Source organism: Hyaena hyaena, unplaced genomic scaffold (assembly GCF_003009895.1).
Source record: "Hyaena hyaena isolate Hyena2069 unplaced genomic scaffold, ASM300989v1 scaffold_351, whole genome shotgun sequence".
Classification (NCBI taxonomy): Eukaryota; Metazoa; Chordata; class Mammalia; order Carnivora; family Hyaenidae; genus Hyaena; species Hyaena hyaena.
The window spans coordinates 1,366,228-1,387,496 of NW_024080983.1; the positions used below are offsets into that span (position 1 = coordinate 1,366,228).

Sequence of the window (21,269 nt, forward strand, 5' to 3'; positions counted from 1 at the left end):
CACAGGAATCTCAGGTCCTTTGTTAGGTCATGCATTTGTGAGTGGAGCATACTGACAGTGATGTTCAGCCAAATGCAGATAGCCACTGACGGCACTTTGCTCTATGTACCACCTAACAAATGCATCTCACACTCTCGTTTAACTCCAGTCTCTGTGAATATAGTGATAATATCTTCATTCGTGAATTCGTAATTTCCATTCTTTGGATTTGCATGCCCAATCTGTCTTATTTTATAAAATATAAATTTATTAGATTACTTATGGTATTAGAATTTTATCATGAAAAACAGTTGGATGTGGTGTGGGGGTGGGTGGGTGTGGTGGAGGTGTGTGTGGAGAATCGCTAGATTCTCTTTCAGTTCCTAGAGAGACATCTCTGTTTGAGTTGGGTCTTGTTATTCCTTTTACTTTTCATATCTTACGTCTGATATTAATGGGCATTCAAGGAAAAGTTTTAAAATGATTGTAAAAAGCTCATTTTACCCTTAATGTGTAAATTATATAAAGGATGGAAGACATTAATGTGTAGACATCTGAACAGTCCTATCCAAGTTCCAGTAATATTTTGTCATTAATTCCACCTAAAGATTCTAAAGAATTTTTCTAACTAATTCAAAATACGTTGTCCTTAATTCCTCTTAAGACTGTAAAGAACTTTTCTAATTCAAATATTCATGTTTAATGAACATTTGTTGATTAGCTGAAAGCTAACTATGGTTAGCTGTATAAGTGGTTCATCCAATGAAACACAGTATCCTTTTCAATATTTCATTTTGCCTACTAACAGCCCAAACTATGGCATTCATTTTTTTTTTTTTGAAACAACATCACTCTGGCACAGAAGTCTACACAAGAGCTTGCTTCATTTTTGCCATTTATTCCAACAACTTGACAATGATTATTTGCAACTAAATCTAACTGTACTTGTACAAGTCCTTTCAAGCTAAAATACTGCTAAAACCTTCCAACGCACATGCAATTAAATATATTTACATACTACCATATTCATTATAAAACCCGGGAATCGAAGCACTTCATCAGATGTGAATACAGGAGTCACTCTAGCCTCTAATAAAACGTGGACACGCTGACCGAGGACACGCTGCTGAGAAGACTCCCTGTGTCCGATCGAGTTGGGGTGTGGTGGCTACTCGGACCGTTCAGGACTGCCACCGTGCCGTCACAGAACTGCTCGGTAGCTCAGTTCACACAGAACAGCGGCAGATTTTCAAGTCTAAGCCCTTAGCAACCGAGGCACATGTAGCACAAGCGGCATTGTCAACCTGCACTATTGTGCAGGTGGGCTCTGTTTTCAGCGAAGTCGATATTGAAAATCCAGACATACAAAACAGAGAGATTAGAGTGATTACTTGTATTATAAAATGGTTTTTGGCTTTATAAAAGGATTCACAAGTGTCCTCTAAGTGGCAGCTCCCCTAATGCGTTTAAAACACAATTTGATTTACAAAACTTCAAGGTACACGTGACTGTTTGCACAACCATTCTGAGAAGCAAGGTGCGCCTATGTACAGTACTTAATTTTTCCCCTCAGGATTTAGGCAAGTGTCTCATCATTGTATTGGGAAAGGACACTGAAGCCAAAATGTTACCTTTTAAGCCACTGAAATGGAAAGCAAATACCGCCTCTGTGAAATGGACGTGCCAGAAAATTTAAGTACGTCCGTGATTTTGTATTTACAATTTTGGGACTCATCTTCATAATGTACATCTTTAGATAGCACTAGTATGTAGCTATCTTCAGGCCAGAATATTGGGCCCTATTCTGCAGAAATTTGCTTTAGTTGTGTGTGTGTGTGTTTTCTCCTTTTTAGCTGCGTGATTTTAAAGAGATGTTAATGGTGGTTACGCCGTAGCTAGTCTATTTATGACATCACTTTTATACTTCATTGCACAGGATCACCTTTAAAAATCCAACGTCCTGCATTGCATTACCGCTCCCACTGTTTACTCTGGGTGATTGTCTCGTTCAAGTAAGGTTCTTCTTTATGAGCAGTAAGCTCCCAGGGGTGGGGTGGGGTAGGGGTTGAGGGGACGGGGCAGAGATCTGTCCACTCGGTCTCTGTGCCCCCTGAGCACACATAGAGCCTGGCACCTAGGAAGCAAGCACTCAAAAAATATTTACTGAATGAATGAATGAAAAAAGTGAGCGAATTGGGAGAACCGTTTGCAAAGCTTTCTTCACTCTAGATTCTAATCCAGTGTGTTTCTGGAATGTGTATAATCAAAATGAATTTCCAGGGTCTGAAAAAACACAGAACTCCCTTCTCTTGTTCCCTGTAAATTTTTTTTCTTGGTAGAATCCATTAAAATATGGAGCCCTTGATGACATGGAAATATTTGGAAAAATGAAATCACCTTAGAGGTCAGAGGACAAAGCAGAGGAAATTGAAGAGTCATTTCCTTACTCACCAACTGCCAGAGGGAACTAAAAAGATAAAGGGGTTGACCAAAGTCCAGAACCGCATCAGACCCTTGGCAATTGTGTGTCCAGACTGAGAAGTAGTACTTTTGAGTGTTTCAGTACAAACTTAGCCACAGGTATATTAAGAAACAGTGAAAGTAATTAACTAAGAGCTAGAATGGAAGGAAATTACCATTTGCCATTTGTAGGGCCAGGCACCTAGATGTGTTCCAGGCAGGGCGGGGGCAGAAGACCACATTCTCTTGGCTGGAACCATTTCGCTGTGCCGATGCTCATACCCATTACAGGGTGCACATGAAATAAAAGTGAAATAGCAAAATCCAGCTGTAGAAGATAAACAAAATGCTAAAATAAAATACGTCTGAAAGCACTTGAGTGGGTAAAGGAAAACAATGTAGTCAGTGGGGATGCTAATAAGTTAATAAACGTAAAAGTGTTTGTGATTGCAATAGAAAACAAAGCTTCGAAGTATATGGTGTATGATGCCTTTAAATGAAATAGGCTGAACCACAGTCAAACAATTTCATCAAATACAAATAAAGTGGAAATCTAAGGAGCATGGGAATGTAGATGTACACCATAATTATTAAGCGAGAGGGTTTATGCATCTGACTTCTTCCAGGAGGCCTCTTTAAAATCGTGTAACTAAATGAATATTAAGCTATCTCTATTTAAGAGTAATGAATTGTTTTTCTATGGATAATGGAATGACTTTCCTTTCAGGTGAATAAGAACAAACACAGGAGTGGAATCATGCCAGTAGTTCTAGTTAGATACATAGTTTATGCCTAAAAACTATCTTAACAGAGTATGTATACTAATTTGCCTTTATAATCACTTCCCAAAATACCTACCTCTGGGTTCTGTATTTATCACTGCACGAAATGAGAACACCCTCAAGAGGATTTTTAAAACTCATTTATATATATATATGGGTGATGGGTGCATGCGCGTGCGTGTATATATATATGTGTGTGTGTATATATATACACACATATAAAGAGGAGGTGGTTTTTCCAGGAGCTAGCTCCAAGTTCACTTAGCATGATACCCTCTGTCTTCCTCTATGATATGTAAACTTTCACTGCGTTAACTTTCTTGTAGATCATTTCAGGCCACCATTTTTGACTTTGATCTAAGGGACTTGAATAGGAATTATGATCTCTAATCAAAGAGTGAACATGTTAGCTTGTTGCTGTAGATAGTCAGAGATTTTAGGTTGTCAAGGCATTTTTCCCCTGAATGGCCTTTACATTTAAATACCCATAATTAACTTCTATTGTTAAAAAACAATTTTGCACCAGTGGTTATTAATACAAGCAATTTCTAATTGAAAGCCTATCGCATGAATTGTTTATAGTGACGGACACTATACTGTTAGTCATTTTAAAGCTTTAAAAGTAACTTATGAGGATCCACTTCAATCTCCACATGATAATAAAGGATTATTATGTGCAGTAACCTATTTATGAAAAGGAAACAGTGTGCTTCTTTCAGACGCCATCAATTGCTTTAATAAGGAATTGAAAAGCTGGACTACTTTATATGCAGATCACCATCCCAGTTGCATAAGGATTTACAATAGACAAAACAAAACTATTTTTTGTTGTAAAGAAGGGCTGTTTGTTTAAACCACACCATAATGTTTGCATCTAAAAATTCTTTACAAGCTAATAAGGCTTCATAAATGTTGTATAGACTCGATTCGTTAAAATCATTTTAATGTGAAGACCAAAACGAAAGGCTTGCTTGAGCTGATGAGGAAAAATTCAAGTAACCCACGCCTGAAGAAGGCAGAGGAAAAAAGAGCCTTACTTTTTTGGTTTAGGTCCTTTTGAATTGATTCGGAGATGCAAATAGTACATGATCTGATAGCATCCCATTAATGCTTCAATAAATGTAAGGGGAACATGCTGCTTTCTCTGAAAATGTGAAGATTGAGGATTCTGAGTGTAATCTTTAACCCTAGAAGAAACAGAAAGTAACGTATACATTTGTCTCTGCTGCCTTGAATTTGCAGAGAACTTACATGGGATGTTTTAATTTCACCTTGGAAGTCTTCCTTCCTTCAAGGTATTTAATGGCTCATATGTCTTTATTAAGTGAGGTGTGTGGCGGCCTCTACTGGTGTGTGTTGGCCTCTACTGGTGTGTGTTTATAGAAAATGTCTCAATAGGCAGAAAAAATATTAATTTCAATTAAAAAGTTAGAAATACAGACTCTTTCATTTAAATATACAAAAATATCTAATTTAATGCAGAAAAAATATATTACAAGTTGTGTAATGCACTCTTAATTAGGAAAATAATCTAAAACACTGATGATGTTAGTGTAAAATAATGATTTACGGAAGGGCATTAATTGTTCAATTCACTCTGATATTGGGTTAAATATATTTTATTAATGAATTACTAATCCCGACTGAGGCAGTCTGACCTCTAGTCCACTGTTAAATCCCCTTAGTTGACTTAAATAAAATCACTTAGAACAAACCCAGAAGAAAGGAAATATTTTACAGTTAAATCTCTAAAGTCCTACAACTAGAATCATTTGATGACAGGCTGGTTTCTATAACTCAAGCAAACTGTACGTTGACTTAATATAGCTGACATTTTGATCTATTTTACAGTGTTTTTAATTTCAAAAATACAACACATTAAAATTTGTTCAATTTATCAAAGCTAAAAGCAACATTTAAGTAATGTACTTAAAGTGCGAAGGCACTTTAACACAAAGGAGTGATGCCTAGTGGCTATACTTGGTAACTGAAGACAGAAATACCATATATCATTATTTACAAAAGAATTTATAGTCTCAAAAGATCTTTGGAGATCTTCTACAAAATACGCTAAATATCCATTTTTACCGCGAAAAGTTTGCTTACTCTTTCTTCATTCACTACAACCTCCTCTTCCCATTCCCACACTGGAAGAATAAAGGAAGAAAGAAAGAAAACCATCAAACAAAATATATGAAAAAAAATGCACTGTAGAAAACATTCATGTTCGATGATGATTCCTAAGGAGAGAAGGGGAGAAAAAGTGGGGGAGGGGAGCGAGAGAGAAATAATTTAAAGGAAAACTCGGAAAAGTAGTATCATTGCTTCACCCCATCCCCCAGACATTTTCAAAGTCCCCCATTGATGCTGAGAAAGAGAGAACACACAAAAGCCAATGTCGCGGCATCCTCGGATGCCATAGGGTTGTCAATGGTTTCCCTTCACAGCTGACTGATTGCAGTTTGTTTTTCCAGAACTTCGAGGTAGTCTGGTTCTGACTGCGGCTTAGCTTGCAGTAAAGGGTGGTCGGGTTTGGACTGCCCCACAAAGCATTTCCTGGGAGTTCCGTATAAAACGGTTTTATTGATTCTGTCTTGGTTTTGGCGTCGAGATTCATACGAAGGGGCGAACTGCCTTTTAGGTAAGGTACAAAAGTTATAGTGGGCCAGTCCTGCGCTGGGGAGCTCCTTGACTCGCTCGGCAACGTTCTGGTACAGCAGCTCGGGCTCTCTCGGGGCGGCCTGCTTCTCTAGCAGCTCCGTGGCACTGATAGTGTAAGCAAGCGTGGCCGGCCCTTCCTTCTTCTCCTCCAGGTCGCCGTAGCTGAACTCCTGCAGGTTTCGGTAGTAGGCTACCGGGTCCCCTTCCTTCTGCATGTAGATGGGGTTCTGGCACATCTGCCCCACCGGAGGGGGAATGTAGTTGTAGACGTGGCCGTCCGTCTTCTCCTGCGTCTCGGTATTGTAGGACCCATACTGCAGTTGGAAGGAGCTCACGTCTAGGCTGTTGGCGCTCCTCGGGACGCTTGGCACCCCCTTTCTGCGTTTGAGGACGAAGACGAACAGGCCAGCGCCGAAGCAGACAGACAAGATAAAGACCACAAGCAATCCTAAAATCAAGACGGACAGCGGAACCTCAGTGTGTAGTTCGGGGTAGGAGCTGGGAGCCACGCTAAGCGCCCGAGGGCTGTCTGTGTTGTGATTCATGGACAGGATGGTTCCGTCTGACAAGTTTGGACTGTCCGGGCAAATGGCCTCCCGCCCCAGAAACTTCAGTATCTCCCCTGCATGCTTAGCGGGAGATTCACAGGTCACCTCGTTGATGATGACGGGGGAATTGGCGTGCTCCGTCCAGTCCTTCAGCCCCATGATGTCACAGGTGCAGTCCCACGGGTTCTCTTGCAGATCGATCTGAATGAACGCTGGGAGCTGATCCAGAACCCCTTTCACGGGCAGGTGGGAAAAGTGGTTGTTTCTCAGATTCAGCCTGGTGAGGGCCGTGCCCCCAAATATGTTGTCAGGTAAGGACCGCAGCAGGTTGTTATTCAGAAACAAGAGCTGTAGGTTAATCAGAGCGTCGAAGGTCAGCGGCTTAATTTCCTTAATGACATTATACTCTAAGTAGAGGTACTGTAAGCTCTGCAGTCCGTGAAACATGGACGGATACAGCACTTCAAGGTAATTGCCGTTCAGATAGAGTCTACGTAAACTGGTCAGGTTTGTGAAGGCACCCTCCTGAATGACCGCAATCCTGTTGTTTCCTAAGTGCAGCAGATCCAAAGAACTGTATTCTAAGAGGTCGTTCTTGTAGACGGTTTGAAGATAGTTCCCCGTCAGGTAGAGTTTCTTTGGACTGGTGGGTTTGGGCTGCAGGTCGGAGATGTTGGTGAACTTCCTTTCTTGGCAATTGACATTGAGGCCGTTGTCGGAGCTCTGGGAGGTACAGACACAGCTACTGGGGCAGGTGAGGGGCACAGGGGACTTGGTCTGGTACACCATGATCGGTCCAAAGCTCTGCCTGTCCTTCGACACAGTGACCCGGGGAGTTGGGCGATTTCTCATCTTGGGTGGTCGGCTGGCTTTTGGAGCCCTGGTCGGGTTGAGAGCAGGATTCGCTGTAGGTGACAGCCTTTGGACGTGAGTGTCGGCGTGGCCGCCCCTCTGACCGGCGTCGCCAGTACTCTTTCTGGGACAGAGGTCTTGCCTCGTCAGTTGGGTCACATCTTTCCCATGCAATCTAAAGGGGGTCTCGCAGACGATCTCCCCCACGAAAACCGTTATGGTGTCCAGCCAAGCCTTGAGAGGAAGTAAGTCACAAGTGCAGTTCCATGGGTTTTCCTCCAGCTGGATCTCCATGATCCCTCCGATATGCTCAAGGACGCCCGCGAAAGGCATCACTTTCAGCCTGTTCCCTCTCAGGTCTAAGTGGGTCAGCAGGACGAAGCGGAACACATTGCTGGGCAGCGACAGCAGAAGGTTGTCATTCAGGATGAGCACTTTGAGCTTATTCAGTTTGCTGAACGCCCCCGCCTCGATGGCGCTGATGTAATTGTAGTCGGCCTGCAAATACTCGAGGCTTTCCAGGCCCAGGAAGGTGTCCTCCCTCAGCACTTCGAGCTTGTTGTTGTTGAGGTGCAGTCTCTTGAGGGTTTTCAGGCCGCTGAACGCCCCGGTGCGGATCTCCTGCAGCCCGTTGTTGCCCAGGTGGAGAGTCACGGCATTGGAGTAATTGACGAACTCGTTAGGGTACAGTCTGGTCAGGAGGTTTCCATTGAGGAAAAGCTGGTAGATGCGATACTGGGGCGGCTGGAGCAGGCTGACAGTTGTAAATCCTTTGTTTTCGCAGTTAATATTCAGGACGTTTTCCTTCTCTTCGCACAGGCAGCGGATCTTGCAAATGTCTTTGGCAGTTTTGCGGCTCTCCGTGTGTAAGATCCCGGCCACGGTTAACACACTGAGGAACCAAACGCCGCTCAGCATCTTTAGGCACCGTCGGTGTCAGTTCAGGTACCTACAGGCAAACCTTGGGGAAGGGTGCCGGAGAGAGCAGGATGCGGGGGAGAAAGAAACAAGGAAGCCCGATTAAAATGGCAAAGCAGGGGGGCGGAGTGGGAGGCAGGGACGAGGCGGGGAGTGGGCAACACGGCGGAATGAAATCACTGCGTTTCTCGAAGCGGTCTCTTCGCTCCTCGCCCCCACCCCCAGCCCACCCACACACGCGTCCCGGAGCACACATGCTTGCACCTGATTTCCCGGCGGGTCGCAGCCAGCCGCGGAGTCATTAGTAATCGAGTTGTCCTACTAAATCCAGCCCATCTCCTCCTCCTCCCCTGGGGGTATCTTGAAGAGATCTCGGGCGGCTCGCCCGTCTTAGGCTCTCGGCAGAAATTGCTTTACTTTTTTTTTTTTAACTGCGCAAAAAGGGGGTGGGAAAATCAGGGGACTGGCGGTGGGGGAAGGGGAGAGGATGGAAGCGCAAAGGCAGCGCGGGGTGGGGGTTACTCACACATCAGGAGAAGACGGGACCCCTCTCCTCTGCAGTCTGCCAGTAGTTTGGCATCTTCGGAAAGAGAAGAAGAGCAAGGTAAAAGGAGACGCCGCTTCCGGGGGGATGCCCTGCTTTCCGCCGGCGGATTTAATGTGCCTGGGGGCGGGAGGGGGGTGCGCGCGCAGAAATCCGAAATCTGGCAGGCCGCAGGGGGAGGAGAGGTGGGCCGGAGCGGCCCGAGGCTGAGCCGACAGCGACCCGGGGGTGCGGTTGCGCAGGGAGCTCGGGGAGCCGGACGGCCCGGGCAGCGGCGGCGGCGGCGGCGGCGGCGGCGGCGACGACGGCCGAGCCTGGGCGCGCGCTTCCAATGCGCTGGCGGCGGCAGCAGTGCGCCCAGCAGTTTGAATTTGAGAGCTTTTGCAGGCTCCCCTGGACAGGGCTGGGGTGACGTCACGCGGGGAGGGGGCAGGCGGCGGATGGAGGGCGCGCGGTGGGGGAGGGAGGGGCAGATGCCTCCCTTCGCCGCGAGTGGCTCCGCGAGCCTCGAATCCGGGCTGCGTCAGTTGACTCTGAACTACTCCACCTCCAGCCCGGCGGGCGGCGAGCGGCTGGCGAAGCTCCCGGAGAGGGGTTCTCCGGGAGGGGCCCCGCTGAGGGGCTGCGACCTCCGGGACCCCTCGGGCCCCCGGCCCCCGCGAGGGGTTGATTCCACCTGCTACTCCCTCCCGGCCGTTCCAGTAGGGTCTCGTTCCAAATTCCCAAGCAGAGGTCCGGATCATCTTCCCAGTGAGGGTGTGTGTGTGCGTGTGTGTGTGTGCGCGCGCGCGCGCGTGTGTGTGTAGATGTGCCTTCTTGCTACAGGACTGGGGCCCGCCTGCCAGCCTCCGAGATCTCTTGCTCAGAGGCTCTCGGTGCCCAGCGGGCTGTGAGCCCGCTCCGCAGTGCCCGGGGAGGAGGGCGAAGAGGGGCTTTGTGCTCGCCGGGCAGAGCTTTGTTTCAGTGCGGAGAGAAGTACTTTCTGGGCCGTGACTGGCCACACAGCGATTTGCCTGGATTCGGAAAGCCAGCGTTAGAGACGAGCGGCCACAGAGCCACTGGCTCCCTGCGGTGTATAGTTAGCCAGACGATGAAGTGGAAATGTGTGCTCTGGGCCCGCAGGAAGGAGGAGTGGGTGTCGGAAAGGCAGCGCCAGGCTGAGCCTCGCTCGGTGGAGGGTGGGAGCCCAGGAGCGGCGCCCACGGGCGGGCCCAGGGCTCCAGGCGGCCCCGGGGCAGGGGAGCTAGAACCGGAGGCAGCGGTGCGGGAAGGCTGGCAGCCGGGAAGAGAGGAGACAGGGGAAGGACCCCCCCGCTCAACCTCCAGTGCACCTGGGTTCTGATCTAGCTCTGTCGCCAGGTATGTCACTTCTTTCTGGAACTTCGCGTCGCCGTTGGCACAAGGGGATGGGCTATACGGGCCCTTCCGCTTCTGACCTGCAATCAGATTCACAGAACCTTCCCACGCCATTATTAACAGCCAGCTGTCGGCTTTTGGCCTTCATTATCTCGCTTCTCCTTAACGATCTTAAGGTCCCCTGGAACCCGGTGTCTCCTGCGTGGGGTCCATTTGCAAGAGGCAAATACGTGCTACCGCCCGAAAGGGCCAGGCCAGGAAAAGAGGCGAGCCAAGAGAGGGGTAAATGAATTGGCCAACGGTGTGCCCGTCCCACAAAGCACTCACACTTGCTTTCCCTGACCACGGCACGCAGAGCTGACACAGGGTCGCACTGCCGGGCCCGACTTGGAGCACCCACGGCCCCACCGGCAAAATGCGCCGCGGGAGGATGGAAAGCCCCCCTGCGTCCCTCCTCCCACTTCCCGGCTCAGCTCAGGTCCTAGGACTGACTGTTGAGCCCACACCGGCTCTCTCCTCCCCAAGAAGGGCTCTGATCGGTTCTCAAGTTGGGCAGGAAGGCAACCTGTGGCTCTCTGGCACTCTCCTCCGGAATTTTTCTCAGCCTTTCACGCTTCCCTCTCCTTTTTCTTCCGGGAAGAGCCTTGGACCACGCCACATGACCCCCTCCCGTCGTGTAATTCTTGCTTGGTCTTGGGGGAAGATGCTGGCCTTCTGGGGCCTCACATTTTCCTTCTCTGTGCCAAAGGGCAACACAGAGCCGAGCCTTCCTGGCGGGGGAGGGGCAGGCCCTTGAGGGCCTCCCCGTCTCCAGGCAGAGAGATGCAGTCAGCATTAAGCTTCCCTTCATAGCAAAGGGGCATTTGTTTCCATATTTCCAACTCTGAAATATCCGTAGTTCCTAGAGAGATAGGGCTTATTCGTCGTCATTCATTTAACAAACATTTATTAATTAGGTTAATATTACATTGAAGTAGAAGCCAGCGTGAGAGCTGGACAAGACCTTTGCAATCAGATTCATTTTACAGATGACATTCGTCAACCAGAAGTGCTGACTTGCTTAAGTTCAAGAATGTATAAAATTAGAAACCGAACCCAGGGATCCTGAGTCCCGGTCCAGGACCTTTCCCCAAAGCTCACTAGTGCTCAGTGTGAATTAGTGAATGGCTACCTGCCTAAACTTGGAGAGTGATGGTGGTGTACCTACATGTGTCCTTTTTAAAAAATTGTTTTTGGAAGTGAAATATCAAATGTTAGTTTTCGTTCGCAAATACAGTAATTTCCTTCAAGACATTGATGGCGCTGCCAATAGTCTTTAAGGACAGAGACTATTAAAAATTTCAGAGAGAAAAAGGGAGAGATGGACGGGGGGGCAGGGGGCAGAGCTTGAAACCCGTGAAAATGATAGAAGGAAGTGTGGCGGTAAGCTGGCTGGACACTGGGAACCCCGAGATGGTGTGACACATCTTCCTTCCACGGTTGGCTTCCGACACGGGTCGGTGGACTCTCCCACCCGCGCTCGGTCTCCTGCCTGTCCCCGAGCCTCCGCAGCCGCCTTCCCAAACCCAGTTGCTGGGGACGAGTCAGCCTCAGCCCGAGAAAGCACTTTAAGTAAGTTTCCCCGGCCCCGCGTCTCAGGAAGAACCGCCCGGGCACCCGCCGGCCAGAGCGGGCTTTTGAGGTGGCGGAAAGGTTGTGGGTGAACTGGGAGCCCAAGGGAGGCAGAGGTGGACTCTAAAATAAGGCGAACGCCCCCTCTCCTCCTCGGCGGAGCGAGGGAGGCACCAGCGGGGACCCCGTCGCCTCGATCTCCCTCGCCTCTGAGTACGGAGCCCGGCTCGGGTCGCCGGTGCGAATACGGGGCTCGGGGAGCCGCCCGGCACCCGCCGGGCCTGGAGTGGGGGCGGTTAACGGGAGCCCCGCAGGCCTGCCGGGGAGGGGTGTGAGCGGCCCGCCCGCGCGTCTCCCCCCTTCCGCCCCCGCCCCCACCCCGAAGCCGGGCAGGTACCGTTCCCAGAGGGTGCTTCTGGGGCGGGGGGAGGGAGGGCAGGCGAGTCCCCAGCCTCCGCGGATCCGGCACCGAGCACTAGCCCAGCCCTCCTCGCCCTTCCCCGCGGCGGCTGGCCGCCCGGTATCTGGAGCGGGGGCCCACAGCCGCGACGGCCACCCGCGCCGACCCTCGCCCTGGGTCCCGGCCCCGCGTGCCTGCGAGCGGCTTCCTCGGGAGCGGCGGCTGGCACCCGGCGCGCAGGCCGCCCGGGCGGCGGTGGCCCGGCGGCCGCGCGACGCCCCGAGCCCGACCACGCCCGCCCGGGACTGTCTCGGAGGCGAGCCCGGGCGGGCAGGGGCGGCCGCGGCCCCCCGCGGGCGGCGCCCGGGCTGCCCGCGCCGGATCCCAGACCCCCCCCCCCACTCCTTCATGCCCACGAGGGGAGTCGGCCGGGAAAGGCTGCGGGCTGAGCGCTGCGCGCCCGAGCGCCGAGAACTTACCCGGCGAGCGCGCCACCCGCAGCTTCCCCCGGAGGCGCTCGCAGCATCGGCCGGCCGGGAGGCGCGGGAGCCGGCGCGGCCTCTCGCCCCAGCGCGGCCCGGCAGCGGGGGGCACGGCGGCGAGCGCGGGCGGCGCCCCCAAGGGCAGGCAGGTCTCCGCTGGAGTGGCTCGCCCGTGGGCAGCGCTTCTGGCAGGAAGCGGGGCGGGAGCCGGCAGGGAGGAGGGAAGAAGAACGGGGGCGGGAGGGGGAGGTAGGGAGGTAGGGACGGCCGCCCCTCTCCCGCACTTATCAATCACCCTGCGGATCAAATGTCCCCGCCGCGCACCAGGGAGGGGGATGCCGCAGCCCACAAAGGGGCCGCCGCTCCATTTCGGCGAAGAGCGCGGCGGAGCGCTGCTCGCGCCCAGCGGCCCCTCTCGCCTGGAACCCCGCCCGGCCCTTGCAGCTCCCACCGTGGGCTGCGGCTTCGTCTCGGGCGAGCGAGACGAGGATAGCCCTCGGTCACCACCAAATCCCAGGGGAGACCGAGACCACCGGGTGCAAGTTCCCGACCCGCGGAGGAGCGGCCGCCCCCCAGGCCCGCTGCCTCCCCTAAACTGGGAAGCGCCCAATAGCCAGAGTTCGCAGGCAGATATTTAAGGACCTCCTGCGAGGGCGGTAAACAAGGAGTTTCCATAAAATCTGGAAACGGGCTCTACTTGGGCAAATGTGCTGCTAACAGCAGCAAGCCCTTAGCGGCGCGCCAGGGTCTGTTTTGATTTGATTCTTTTTATTCTTCGCGACGTTGCCCGGATCGGCTAGAGCGTACTTTGGGCCACCTCCTTGCCTCTTCTCCTTCTGTTTCCCTCTTATAAGTAGTCCAGGTGGTTGTGGTTCGACTACAGGAAGGGGCTCAGTGAGAGAGTCACTAGTTCAAGAGGGAGGTGTGGGTTTTCGCCCGGAGCGGTGAGGGTCCCCCTCCAGACCCGCCTTGCCCAGGCCTCTCCCCTCGCCCGGAGGCGAATTCCAGATAAAGTTGCGGTTGCATTCATTTCAGCCAGGAATAGGGAGGTTATTTGGGCGGCACTGAGGCATTTCCCCTGGATCCGGGAGCAGGAGCCTTAATGAGGAGCCTTAATGAGCGCCTCCTGTCCTTCGCCTTCCCCTTCCAGAGTCTGTAAAACCCCCTTTGTTCAGAATCCGTACCAGTTTGGGAATGGAAGCGGGGTAGGGGTAAGGGCGATGAGAGGGTCTCGAAGTGAGAGCAAACAGTAGCTCTCCTACTAATCACTCTGAGTTGGGGTTTGTGGGTTCTCAAGGTTATTCCCTGTGCCCCGAAGCCAGGTTCCCACAGCAGCGACTTGGGCCTCATGCTTGTCCTTACCCGGGGACTTCTTTGTGCTTCCTCCTCCTCTTCTCGCCTTTTTTTTCCTAACGGTTTTCTAAGGAGACCATGCTGGGCCTTTTCAAAAGAAAATGACTGTTAATCTTATATGGTGAATATACTCGAAGTGTACTTGAGGAACAGCCCCCAGAATTATCTTTTATGATCATATCTCTGAGGTTTTAAGGATCATGACTGCTCCTTTTACTTCATCCCTGAAAAAGACTTCTGGAGGTTTCCGTGCCATTCAGATAAGCAAGGCTAGAATAACACAGTTCTTGCCTGTGCACATGGGCACACTGTTTACAGTTACATATTAGGAAACCTTACCGCTTTTTATCAATATCCTTGTTTGTGGAAAACACTGACCGCACTGTTTGCTACAGGCTCCGGCGGCAGCAGTCTGGGCATTATCATATTATTTCTAACCAGGAAAAGTTAGTGCTGTTTCCTCTGTGTCTTTACCTCATTTCTGACTGTGTCATCTTTTCTTGTAGTTATTTAATGGGAGCTATAAACAACCCCAAAACACAGAGCTGAGAGGCTATTCAAAGGCAGAAATAATGAGACAGTCATGCTGGAGAAAGGAGACAGTTTACTGAGGAGGATAGTGTGTCTCCAGCCAAACGGAACACACACACAGAAGCAGTAACTTGTATACAGATTAGACGAGGAACACAGTATCAATGATAAAATCCGACATTTTATTTTGATCCGGTAAAAACACGTGAAATATGGCATGTGTCCATTTTAATTAGCTCTGTGCGCAAGGCGAGCATGTTTACCAGCCCTCAGAAAAGCACTTGGCAGTCTGTCTGTCCACGCGGGACCACACCAATGGTGAGATAAAATGAAAAAGAGCGGACTTCTGTTTGTCAGCATGTAAGTTTCAAGTAGGTGGGTAGCTATTTCCAAGGGTGTGGTGAACGCACACGCAGACAAAACGATGTGCAACACAAAACTTTCATAGATCATTACAGAAGAAGAGAGCTTAACGGGAGTGAGTTTTAAATGTATTAATTTGATTTGAAAGTTTCTTTCTACCTACTTTTCTAAAAGTTTCTGTGTTGGGGTGGGAAATTTCCTGACATAATTGAGTATCAAAGGCGTGCATATTAATGTACCCTTGTTAATTAATAAAAGTGGCATTGTTAATTCTTTGGTGTGGTGGCTTGTGAAGGTATCTGCGTGCTGTTCTGTGTTGATCAGTTCATGTTACCAGTGGGCTTAGAGACCCCTGATGGCACTGCTAGGTGGGGACTGGAGAGAGAAAACCACATTTTGCTTGGATTTTTAGAATTTCATTCTAGATTAGGGGACAATCAGAAATTGCACCTGGGATGAATTAGAAAACCAACACGTGCATACATTTCTAAGACGAGGCAAATGTTGCCCAATTACTAGGTGGGACGTAGTTTGAGAATGTTCTTTCTCCACCTTCCCCGCACCAATCCAGAGCTGGAGGACTCTTAAAAAAATAAAACAAAAAAGACAAAGTAGGAAGCTCACGCAGAGTCGGTGATTCTAAGACAGATGTGGGATGTTCTCAGAGAATACTGTCTCTTTTGAATCAAAGGTTTCAAAGAAGAGTTCAGACAGAGACAAATTCCTAAATAAAGAAATGCAACACAGAGGACATGCCGTTAATACCAGTAATTATAGTTTAGAGGATATTGTAGACTTTGGTTCTGTGATGCTATGGAAAGTGTGGATATTTTTAAATTCAATTCCATTATTTTGATGATCTTGGCAGGCCTTTTGTCTGGGTAGCCAAAGTGCTGGGCCAGGACCCGAGTAGTTTGTCTTTTACTCAAGCACACGTCGAAACCCTTAGAGACCTGGGTTCAAATCTCACCTCTGGATCTTACTTGTAGGGAGCCTGAGCAGACACCTCTCTGTTTCCCCATGTGTAAAACTGAGTACTAGAACCTTCCATGTGGAGTCAGTAAGGGTGGGATTTGTACCAAAGCCCCTGAAACCTGTGAAGTGGTACATATATGTGAGGGGAAGTCTTGAAATGAAGGGTTCCTAAAGTCACTTCTTAAAATGAGTGAATTATACAAGACAGTGATTTTAGGGAGAAACCAACATTTTGACTCAAATCGGATAGTAGAATTAAGGTTAGAAAGTTATTTATGATTCTGGTTGGAGTTATGTAAGTCAAACTTTGAAATGGAAACTTAAAACCATTCCGCCTTTTCCCGAAATTCTTCCAAAGAGTTGGATATATGTATGCCTATACGTATACGTATGTACGATATATGTGTATATCAGGGTTTCTCTGCCTCAACGCTATTGACATTTGAGACCAGATAATTATTGGTTGTGGGAGGTTGTCACATGTAATAAGAGAAGTTTAAAAGCATCCCTGGCCTCTAGCACTTTTCAGTAGCACCACTATGCCCCATGTATGTGAACATATATATACACACATGTAATATATATTATATATTCATATCATTATATAACTTTATGTTATATAGTTATATATTATATGTGTGTATATATACATGTTTTATGTATATACCAGTGTAATGTATGTGTGTGTATAAACACCTTACACTTGTTTAACAAACAAATCAAAGGAAAATAATATGCATTATGACCTAGCAAAGAGCGAGAGCAAGATCCCGGGCTCCCTGATAGCCTGCTTTGTGATCTCCCGTACCCTGCGGCGTCCCACCTCTCATGCCCCAGCTACCGCCAGTAGGGGCAGGCAGTGCATACTGCTGCTGTTCTTTATGAAGAAGCGTATTTTCCTCCATGACCCAAGACACGGTTACGGGTTTAGACCAGTTTCTGAAACCATATTGCCCTTGCCATAGCCATACACCCTGAAATATTCCATTGCTGTTTATTTAAAAAAATTGCTGGCCGTGGCCTGTGAAACTGACGTGGCGAGTGACTGATAGGTTGTACCTCAGAGGTCGAAAACCACTGACATTCGGAATCAAGAAGGAGAGGAAGGAAAAATGGGACCGAATGGAGAAAGGGGGCAGTAGAGATTGAGGGGAAGAGCAGAAATAGAAGAAAAAAGAAAAAAGAAGCACATGGGGGTGCAAAGTTATAGAAATAAGAAAACTTACTGGTGTTCAACCGATGCTGTCAAGTGTCACTTAGCGATAGCACTTGCTCCCTAAGGGTTCTAGACCTGCAGGCTTATCGATCGAGCAGAATGATTCATCAGTAAGAACCATATTGAAGCTCACCGGACTTGGGAATGAATATACATGGCAAAAGTCACAGAGTTTACAGATAAGGCTTAGGACAGCAATAGCAGGTATTTCATTTATCCTGACACATTTCATCCTATTAATCTCATTGCAGCTGGAAGTTCTGTTTTGGTCCAGAGTTACAAGCGAATGTGCGCAGGAGGTAACCAGCATTATTGCGTTTGAACAATATAATGCACTTGAGCCTCTCTGCTAAGTTTTGGTGATTTTCTTTATGTATTTATGTGGGACTAGTATATACATGTGGTAAAGTATGTGCTGTGGTAGAGAGCATCATGCTGACTCTGCCGGGACATTCAAGAATGTCTGCACCCAAGGTGCCCAGTTCTAAAGGGCTACAGCCAGAAGAGCAGCCGCGAAGGATTTGCATTAAGTGTTTCTGATTTTTCAAAAAAGTCCTCATTTGTGAAGAGGACGAGGCTCCTAATATTCAAAAATAGCAAGGATAGGGGATGCCAGATCTACCCCGAAGTTGTGATTTGCACAAAATGAAGCAAGGGTTCCGAGGGGAGGTGAGCAAGATCTAGAAAGTAAATAGAATCATATCCAAGCAATAGCTGAGGCAAGCATTCAACCATCATTACAAATCAATGAGAAGAGAATGCATTTTCTTTGCCTTGAATCTTGATAAGTTATTACTCAGCTGCAGCATCAGTTCTTTTGTTCTTCCTTCCACTTTTCTTCTCCCAGGAAGTTTCCTAAGTGACATTTCAATGGTACCTGGCACACACCCTTATTCACCTGATTATTGCAGGTGAGGTCACCGCTAAGTCCAATGCAATGGCCTCAGGACGTTTGTCCAACTTTTGCATCTGTCTGTGGCCATACCGTATGGTTCCTAGGCAAATTAAAAAGAAAAAAAAAAAGCTTCCGATTCCATGACACTCAGTGTCCCCAAAGCTCTAAGAAAAATAGCCCAACGTCTGTCTGGGGTGGAGGATCCACGTGGAGTCTCGTGCAAGCCCTTTGGTGCAACCCCAGGAAATGATGCCAAACCTGGGGACATTACCATCAGTGGATTCGTTCCCCGCGCTGGGCATCACCCCAGCAACTCAAGTACAGTAGTGCAGTCCATGTCGCTCTCTTCATATTCTGAAAGAAGGCAAAGCAAACTCATTTCTTGCTACACATCAGTGCTTCAGAATAATGAGTTCAGTACACTGATCCCTTAGCTGTTTATATAAAGACCTAGTTGGCACAGGTCAGGAAATGGCACTATTTGAACTAGATAACTTATTTGCCATCATTGAAATATTTTGAGTTGTTTTCTTTTAATGCATTTTTTCAATAGAAACACTAATACTTAAGAAGACGTGTAGAGTATTACTAAATGAGGATTATTTATAGCAAGGAAGGACAGTTGTCAAATGAATGAATCTATGTTCTGCTCACAATTTTTCAAGTTTTTTGCTTTTTTTTTTTTTTTTTTTTTTTTTTACTTTTTAGAGAGAGAGAGAGATCACGCACGCAAGCAGTTGGAGGGCAGGGGGAGAGGGAGAGAGGGAATCTCAAGCAGGCTCTATGCCCAGTGTAGAGCCCGCCATGGGGCTCAATCTCACGACTGTGAGGTTATGACATGAGCAGAAATCAAGAGTCGGACACTTAACTGACTGAGCCACTCAGGTGCCCCTCTGCTCACAATTAAAAAAAAAAAATTATGTAAGTAACTTCTACTCAACGTGGGGCTTGAGCTCACGACCCTGACATCAGGAGTCACATGTTCTTCTGACTGAGCCAGCCAAGCGCCCCTCTGCTTACAATTTTTATAAAATATGATCACTCAGCCTAAGATAACTTCTATCTCTTGAATACAAATACATAGTACATAACAGTTTTCGATAAGCCTGAGTCCCGTCTGTAAAGTTCCAGTTGCTTGGAATTCAAATTTATGATTTACTCAAGGGTCTGAACAGATTTGCTATGATTTACATTGATAATGTTGGGGTGTATTAGGCAACAGTGAAATTGTTCATTTATTACCCCTGCTATGGCCATTAGCCAACTTCAGTCTTGAGCTATAGTAAGGATATTGATCACAGGCCACCTGGCTTCATCAAATTGTGCTTCTCCACTGATTTTTAAGTCAGTGGTTTATCTGAAATAAAGTCCTAGAACACTAATGAATCCTAATACCTGTATGGACTTAAAGTATCCCAATTCTTGTACCATTTTCAGTATTAATATTCAGGAACCCCTTAAATAGTATTTTTAAATGTTTGTTTAATTTTGAGAGACAGAGGGAGACAGACTGTGAGTGGAGGAGGGACGGAGAGAGAGAATCCCAAGCAGGCTCTGAGCTGTCAGCACAGAGCCCGACGCAGGGTCAATCTCACAAACTGGTGAGATCGTGACCTGAGCTGAAGTCGGATGCTTAAGCAACTGAGCCACCCAGGCGCCCCTTAAACAATTTTTAAAATCCACTAGGATATACTAATATAACAAATATTCTATGCAGAAAGTTTTCAAAATACAGGGAAGTAGGCCCAGTGATCTACAATTAACCCTTGCAGACTGACAAAGCTGCTTTTCTGCATGTTCAATTGCTAGCTCGCATTGAAATACCAAAGTCATTAGTTATCTTTAAGGATTTTTCTACTTGTAAAATGCCTGTGATTATTTTGGGTCTAGATGTTGACCAAAAGCACTTGAGAGCCTAAGAATTTGTGTTTTATATGTATTTCCTCCCGTCTACTTTTTCCTCTCAAGTTTGATCTGGGAATTCCTTCATTCACAATTGGATGTTTTGTCAAAGAAAACCATCAGCATGCAGGCAGCAGTCCACAGCCTACAAAAATGATTACTTGGAATGGGCCAGCACCGCATAGAAGTTTCTACAAGAAAGATACCATGGCGATTGCTATTTTTCCTTGAGTTGTCCATAGACTAGATTTCTGGGTCCCATCCCAGACTCACTGAATGGACTTTTCTGAAGGTGGAGTCTGGGAATGGTATTTTTTTTATAGGACTCTCAGGGAAATCTGATGCAAATTGTGGGGCCAATTCGAGTCCAACATCTTCATTTAATAATGGGGAAACTAAGGCTCACAGAGGTCAAGCAGCCTATTCAAAGTCACCCACTCAGAGCCTAGGGCAAAAGTAAGGTCTCCCAACACTTACGCAAACGCCTCTGCTTCCGGTTGGTGTTTTGATGATTCCGTTTTTAAGTGGTATTTTGTCAGCGATAATCAGCATTAAAATTTAATGCAGCAAATACACTTTGCTTATGAATCGTGTCACAATATACCTGTAGAAAGTGGCTTGTTGGTCCATCGAGTGAAGTGATAACATTTTATTTCAAGCTCTTTTGCCTACAAGTCGATGGCTCTTTATTTGTGCTTTGGGCGACAAACTATATAAAATGGAATAAAATGCTTGATAAATACTTACTGACTTGAAGAAAAGAAGAGCACAGACCTTGGCGTAGAGTTTGAAAAGATTTCCTTTATGACCAGCGTATAGATGTTAAACTCTGAGACTTAAGGGAATCTGAAGGAGCTTACTGGTCATATTATCATTTACCGGGTCTGCTGAACCATTATGAAGATATTGCATGGGGACCAGTGTCCATAATAGTTTTTCTTTTTTTTTCTTTTGGTTTCTTCTACATTTCCAAATTTTGAGTAAAGTTACATAAACCCTTCAGAAAAGCCTTCGTAAGTATGGAGGCTGAGGACGCTACGTGAGGGCTTGAAACTCTCTTGACCTATAAGTGTCAACTTCAAGAAAATTTCTGCTAGAAACTTTGAAGATAAAATAGAACATCTAATTAACATTTAGAAGAGGAAGATATATATCCATTTCAAGTAACCTGACCTGGATTTCAGCAGCAGATCTCTTCTTGACACATTTGTAACTCATTTTAATTGCTAATAGGTACTATGTGTACACACAAGGCAGAATGGGACTTAACCTCTCAGAGTTCCACAGGTGAATTAACTTAAAATTAAATAATACATTTTTGTGAAGACACATGTCGTTTGGAATCATCTAATACTTGCTGATTGACAAGCACCAATTAATCCAGGAAAGTTGAAAGGACTCATGCTTCCTCTGTATTACGGTAATTATGTTCGGGAGAAAT

At 47.4% G+C, this 21,269-nt stretch overlaps 1 protein-coding gene across 2 annotated transcripts; it reads right to left on the minus strand.

The window, feature by feature from the left end:
• Positions 1-4,824: 4,824 nt before the first annotated feature.
• Positions 4,825-12,632, minus strand: SLITRK2 (SLIT and NTRK like family member 2). Of its 2 annotated transcripts, XM_039249902.1 has the most exons (3): positions 12,591-12,632; positions 8,727-8,780; positions 4,825-8,243 (listed from the first exon to the last, which is right to left on the minus strand). In XM_039249902.1, the coding sequence occupies exon 3, from the start codon at positions 8,198-8,200 to the stop codon at positions 5,663-5,665; it is 2,538 nt and encodes an 845-aa protein (XP_039105833.1). In that variant the 5' UTR covers positions 8,201-8,243; positions 8,727-8,780; positions 12,591-12,632; the 3' UTR covers positions 4,825-5,662. The 2 variants fall into 2 exon arrangements, with proteins under 2 accessions (XP_039105833.1, XP_039105834.1); XM_039249903.1 differs by lacking the exons at positions 8,727-8,780; positions 12,591-12,632 and adding an exon at positions 8,465-8,596.
• Positions 12,633-21,269: the final 8,637 nt, after the last annotated feature.

Coding starts and splice junctions, on each gene's coding strand:
- SLITRK2 (XM_039249902.1), bottom strand. CDS start 8,200: ATGCTGAGCGGCGTTTGGTTCCTCAGTGTGTTAACCGTGGCCGGGATC.